Here is a 6,824-nt window from a genome sequence, read left to right as displayed (position 1 = left end):
TGAGTGTGAGAGTGAGAGTGAGAGTGAGAGAGAGAGAGAGAGAGAGAGAGAGAGAGAGAGAGTGAGAGAGAGAGAGAGAGAGAGAGAGGATACTTTGCTACGTTAGTTCAAGTCGCCCTTTCAAAAGAGGTTTCGTACCCCAAGGGTCTTTCCTAGTAAAATAAAAAAAATAAAAAGTTCTGAACACGTCCAATAAATGAATGAAACCGACACAGAGCTTTTAAATATATACATTTTATGTACATATATTCATGTAGATGACTAGAAAACACCATTTTCTTCAAAATGAATTATTCTGCAGTCATATTCTTAGTTAAATAGTAAACATGATACAACATTACCATAATAATAAATAAATTCATCACATGGTTCTTTTTTCACATACCAGTTCTACAAACAATAAATTACAAGTTCAGTGCTGTGTTTCTGTCGTTCAACGAAAGGGTCTTTTCCCATGGGAAGTGTCAAACAGTAATACAGATACACTATATTGGTGTGTGTGTGCGCGCGCGTGTGTTTGCATGCGTGCGGTGGAATTTTTAAAAAACATATTTATGTGTGTGTGCAAAATGTATTCTGTACATATGTGATACTGTTGCTTCTATCTAAACGTGTATTGTGCGAGTTAAAATGTGTGTGTACATATGTGTGTATTATGCGTTAATGTGGGCCTAATACAGTGAAAATACTCTTAATTAAGTCATTTGGGGGTGCTGTGTATTCTTTATGTGAATGTGTTTCTGTGCCTGTGTATGACAAACAGTGAGTTGTGCCTATGTTGCAAGATCCCATATGTATCCAGTATATTGCATGTCTATCACCACCTGTCAAAGGGTGTGTGGTTTCGCATTACAAGCTCATGAGGGACAGAGGGATGACAGAGAATGGATGGTAGTGGATGTCAGAGTGAGAGAAAGTCTTGAGTGTGAGAAATGGATAGCATAAACAAGAACGTGTCAATATGTTGAGAGAGAGAGAGAGAGAGCTGTAGAAGTGTATTTGGTCAGGTATGACTGGGTTAGTTTCCCTCTTGCTGTATTTGCGAGTATCCAGTGCACACATTGTCATACTAGCAAGAATTGCTTTTTTCCTAATCAGACAAACAGACAGAAAGACAGACAGACGTGTAGAGCCAAATAAACACAGTGACAAAATGGTAGCGACCCTCTAGCACCCGCATAGTGATACAAATGGAACTGAGGGTTAAAGTCCATTAAAATAGTTTAGGACACTGAGTATGACAAAAACACTGTATGTTCACACTTGTATGTTCACAATATAAACAAACCCATACACACAAAGACAAACACTCAAATGTCAAGCTTAGCCCCACACATTATGTAATCCTATGTAATTACAACCTTTAACCTCCACAAAGGTCAGAGTTGAAGGTTCACCATGGTCTCTTGGCCCAGTGTCACTCTATAGGTGTCACTGGGAATTGGCAGTTGGTAGTGCTGAGCGATTAGTGCTTTTTGAGGTCGGTTCGGTTTTGGTTCGATTATTAAAATATAATCATGGTTTTCGATTTCAAACCATTTTTGAAAATATTAAATGCACTATGCATTATGTGGGTTGAATGCTGTAACACAGAATAAAACAAGTAATAATGATAGTGACTGCCCAGTACTACTTATCACTTACTAAAATATTTAAGTTGTGTATATTACATTTGTTTAATTTGATGATTTTATAATTTAATTCCAAGTCCTTCCTATAGAGCTGCTGCCTATGCGGTCTGACAAAATCAGTATTTTAGTAGTTCTTCAAAGTAAATAAGGCATACTTTTATGACTACTGAATACCAACTATCAACCCCTTAGACTATGCATTTTCAGGTAGAGATACTTCGCAAAGTAACTGCTCTCTTTCCCTCTCGAATGCGCCTTCTTCTGTACTAACCTAATGTAGCAGGTATAAAAGAAACACACAGATCGGACAAGTACGCACGCAATCCATTATGATCATTGTAGTTAATTAGCATGTTTTCTGTACTAAACTATTTCGAATATTGGCCTGATGTAAACTACATCTCCCAACTACATCGCATAGTTTGGGCTTGATCTGATTTATTTCTAGAGAAACTGCCCCATGTGCATATTGAGTTCACAGAAAAAAACATAACTACATGGGATCCAAATAATTGAAACAAAGTCTGTCAATTAGTTGTTTAAAAACCAAAATAATAAACAAAATTTAGGTTAAAATCGCTCAGCACTAGCTGTTGGGCACAACTCTGCCCCAACTCAGTCTATCACTGTATGTCCATTTTCTGACCTGGGATGTTTGCAGTGCAGTTCAACCCCATTTCTGGACGGGTTACAGTACAGATTGTTTGCTCTTGGTTGTGCCCCCAGCCTACTTCCTGGTCTGCAATCCAAACAGGAAGTTGGATAGACCAAACGTATGTGGAGAATCGGCAGTGGGTAGAGCAAGAAGAAAAACGGGGACCCCGAAAGGAAGTGGAGAAAAACTGCCCCTCGACAGACTAGCACGGAGGCCCATTGTCCGGAGGTGTGCAGTCACGCAAGACAAAGAGACAAAGCGGACAAATCATGAAAAACCCACAGTAGCAAGAACATACAGAAAAGCAAACAAAACATGTCATTAACAGGGGAATACAAACAAAACCTTCCGATAGAGGAGGGATGTGACAAGTGGGTGGTTGCTGATTGGGCGGCTGCACTATTCGGAAGTGTTCACATGTGTCCGTCGTATGTCTGTAGCTGTGCCAAGCAGGGCCTGGCATAGTAGGGTGAGGGGGGAGGGGTAAGGAAGAGGAGGGATTGACTGTCAATAGCCAGTCTCTCTGTCTGTGTGTACCCCCTACTTTCAGGGGAGTCTAGTTTCTGGTCCTCTCAACACTTTTTCACCAGGCATTGTTTGAAGGCGGAGAGGCGGTCGCCCAGAGGGCAGCCCTTGGCCAGCTTGGCCTGCGGGTCCTTGCACTGCACCGTGCGACTCTGCCAGCCTGTGTCACAAGTCCTGGAGCAGATCATCCAGGGGCCAGTCACCCACTGGGGCCCAGAGGCCGCCGCCGTCGACACCCCTGGGGCTGTAGAGAGAGCCAGGGCCAAAAACGGGGCCGATATGGTTCTACTGCTTGATCTAGTAGAGGTGGTTGTTGTAGTAGTAGTAGTGGTGGGTGTAGTTGTGGAGGTGTGCGGGGGAGGTGGCGGCGGTGGAGCCGAAACACGACGGGGCATGAAGAAGCTGTAGCGGATATCCAGGGGCCTCTTGGCGTCCGTGGCCAGAATCTGAACTGTAAGGGCCTCTCTGAGGGCCCCAGGGCCCATGCTGTGTAGCCACTCGTCCCGCTGGCTCCAGCCACTGTAGTTGAGCACCGAGCCGTTGAGAGGGATGACCGTCTCTGAGGTAGAGATCATGAACTTGCCGTTGAGAAGGTAGTCGCCACTGGGACGACGCAGGGCCAGGTAGGCTGTGTAGCGGGGCTGGTCCTTGGGCTTGTGCTGGCGGACCTTGATGTGGGTGGAGCCCGCTGGGATCTTCACGACGTCTGTGTAGCCCTTACTGCATGGGGGAGGGAGAGAGGGGAGAAAGCAGTTACAGGAGAGTGAGGATTGTGTGTGTGTATGTTCCCCGGTATGTTGTAAACTACATGGCCAAAAGTACGTGGACACCTGCCTGTCAAACATCTCATTCCAAAATCATGGGCATTAATATGGAGTTGGTCTTCCCTTTACTGCTATAACAGACTCCACTCTGTTGTGAAGGCTTTCCACTAGATGTTGGAACATTGCTGCGTGGAATTGCTTCCATTAAGCCACAAGAGCATTAGTGAGATCGGGCACTGATATTGGGCGATTAGGCCTGGCTCGCAATCGGCGTTCCAATTCATCCCAAAGGTGTTAGATGGGTTTGAGGTCAGGGCTCTTTGCAGGCCAGTCAAGTTCTTCCACACCAATCTCGACAAACCATTTCTGTATGGACTTCGCTTTGCGCATGGGGGAATTATCATGCTGAAACAGGAAAGGGCCTTCCCCAAACCTGTTGGAAGCACAGAATTGTCTAGAATGTCATTGTATGCTGTAGCGTTAAGATTTCCCTTCACTGGAACTAAGGGTCCGAGCCCGAACCATGAAAAACAGCCCCAGACCATGATTCTTCCTCCACCAAACTTTACAGTTGGCACTATGCATTGGGGCAGGTATTGTTCTCCTGGCATCCGCCAAACCCAGACTTGTCCGCTGGACTGTCAGATGTGAAAGCGTGATCACTCCAGAAAACGCGTTTCCACTGCTCCAGAGTCCAATGGCGGCAAGCTTTACACCACTCCGGCCAACGCTTGACAATTCACATGGGGATCTTAGGCTTGTGTGCGGCTGCTCAGCCATAGAAACCCATGTCATGAAGCTCCCGACAAACAGTTCTTGTGCTGACGCTGCTTCCAGAGACATTTTGGAACAAGGTGGTGAGTGTTGCAACCGAAGACGGACAATTTTTGCGTACTACGCACTTCAGCACTTGGCCGTCACGTTCTGTGAGCTTGTGTGGACTACCACTTCGCGGCTGAGCCGTTGTTGCTCCTAGACGTTTCCACTTCACAATAACAGAACTTACAGTTGAGCGGGGCAGCTCTAGCAGGGGAGAAATTTGACAAACTGACTTGTTGGAAAGGTGGCATCCTATGACGGTGCCACGTTGAAAGTCACTGAGCTGTTTAGTAAGGCCATTCTACGGCCAATTTTTGTCTATGGAGATTGCATGACTGTGTGCTCGATTTTATACATTTGTCAGCAACAGGTGTGGTTGAAATAGCAGTATCCACTCATTTGAAGGGGTATACAGTATATAGTGTATGTCTATCTTCACCATTATAAGGTTTGATTTAGAATTACAAACTCATGACGTATTTAGAGATGAGGGAGAAGGGTGGATGTTAGAGGGAGTGAAAGAGTGTGAGAAATTGATATCTTAAAGAAGAATGTGTCAATGTGTTGAATGAAAGATGGAGAGGAAGACAATCTATAGACCATTCCTTCAAATGCACTCAAGATGTACAAATACGTGAAAATTCAGTTTACTCGCACCCTTTCACTTTACAATCGAGTGCAACAGAGCAGAAGGTTCCATTTTTATTTTTCAAAATAGTTTTAACGGCTATTTTTCCCATTTGGCACCTGCAACTTACTACATGTGAGATAAATGTGTCATGTCTTGTTATGTCTGTTCCTGTCCTTTCTCTTCACTCTGTCTCTCTCTGCTGGTCTTTTTAGGTTACCTTCTCTGTCTCTCATTCTTCAGCTGTTCTACATCTTCCCTAACTAGCTCATTCACTCTTTCCCACCTGTTCTCTCTTCCCCCTCTGATTAGGTCTCTATTTCTCTCTCTGTTCCTGCTACTTTCAGGGTCTGATTCTTGTTTGTGTTTTTGATGCCAGAAGCAAGCTGTCGTCTCGTTTGCTTCCACCTTGTCCTATCCTGTCGGAGTCTGCCTGGCAGGTGCATCCTGCATTATACTAACGTTCTTTTTGTTCCATTGACAACGTTGGAAGAGGATTTATGCCATTCCTGTTTTTCATTAAAGAACTCTGTTTTCTGTTAAAACCGCTTTTGGGTCTTCACTCAAGTACATAACAGAAGAATCAGACCAAGAATGGACCCAGCGGCTCCGGACCCTTTTCACTCCGCCGTCGAGATCCAGGGAGCGATGCTAGGCAGACACGAGGAGGAATTGTCTGCTGCTCGACATGCCGTTGAGACCCTGGCCGTCCAAGTCTCCGACCTCACAAGACAGGTTCACCAACTCCACCTCGATCCACCGCCCACTTCCAGGGTTTCCGAGTCTCCGGAGCCCAGGATCAACAACCCGCCGTGTTACTCTGGGGAGCCCACTGAGTGCCGCTCATTCCTCACTCAGTGTGATGTGGTGTTCTCTCTCCAGCCCAACACTTACTCCAGGAGCGCAGCCCGCATCGCCTACGTCATTTCTCTCCTTACCGGACGGGCGCGTGAGTGGGGCACGGCAATCTGGGAGGCGAGGGCTGAGTGTATTAACCAGTATCAGGACTTTAAGGAGGAGATGATACGGGTTTTTGACCGTTCTGTTTTTGGGGAGGAGGCTTCCAGGGCCCTGTCTTCCCTATGTCAGGGGAATCGATCCATAACGGATTATTCTATTGAGTTTCGCACTCTCGCTGCCTCTAGTGACTGGAACGAGCCGGCTTTGCTCGCTCGTTTTCTGGAGGGTCTCCTCGTCGAGGTTAAGGATGAGATCCTCTCCCGGGAGGTTCCTTCCAGTCTGGACTCCTTAATAGCTCTCGCTATTCGCATAGAGCGACGGTTTGATCTTCGTCGCCGAGCTCGTGGAAGGGAGCTCGCGTTCTCCGTTGCTCCCCTCTCCACATCACTGCCACCTGCCGCATCACTGCCACCCTCCTCCGCCGGCTCGGATGCTGAGCCTATGCAGCTGGGGGTATCCGCATCTCGGCCAAGGAGAAGGAACGGAGAATCATCAATCGCCTCTGTCTCTACTGCGGCTCCGCTGGTCATTTTGTCACCTCATGTCCAGTAAAAGCCAGAGCTCATCAGTAAGAGGAGGGCTACTGGTGAGCGCAACTACTCAGGCCTCTCCTTCTGGATCACGCACTACCTTTCCGGTCCATCTCCGCTGGCCCGGTTCATCTGCTTCCTGCAGTGCCTTGATAGACTCTGGGGCGGAGGGCTGTTTTATGGACGAGACCTGGGCTCGGGAACATGACATTCCTCTCAGACAGTTAGGGAGCCCACGGCCTTGTTCGCTTTAGATGGTAGTTCTCTCCCCAAGATTCAGCGTGAGACGCTGCCTTTAACCCTCACTGTCTC

The 6,824-nt window shown here is 46.7% G+C and overlaps 1 protein-coding gene across 1 annotated transcript in view; it reads right to left on the bottom strand.

Moving 5' to 3' along the window:
* Nucleotides 1–225: 225 nt before the first annotated feature.
* The window catches only part of LOC135542447 (A disintegrin and metalloproteinase with thrombospondin motifs 5), a 28,688-nt gene continuing 22,089 nt past the window's right edge, over nucleotides 226–6,824 (bottom strand). Inside the window, exon 8 of the mRNA XM_064969401.1 lies at nucleotides 226–3,531. Within this exon, the coding sequence (XP_064825473.1) occupies nucleotides 2,859–3,531 (673 nt within the window). The 3' untranslated portion in view covers nucleotides 226–2,858. The remainder of the gene's footprint in view (nucleotides 3,532–6,824) is intronic.

The sequence above is a fragment of the Oncorhynchus masou genome, chromosome 6, assembly GCF_036934945.1.
Source record: "Oncorhynchus masou masou isolate Uvic2021 chromosome 6, UVic_Omas_1.1, whole genome shotgun sequence".
In the NCBI taxonomy this organism is placed as follows: domain Eukaryota; kingdom Metazoa; phylum Chordata; class Actinopteri; order Salmoniformes; family Salmonidae; genus Oncorhynchus; species Oncorhynchus masou.
Note: the sequence above shows the minus strand (reverse complement) of the source record. Positions and strands in the feature narration are given on the sequence as shown.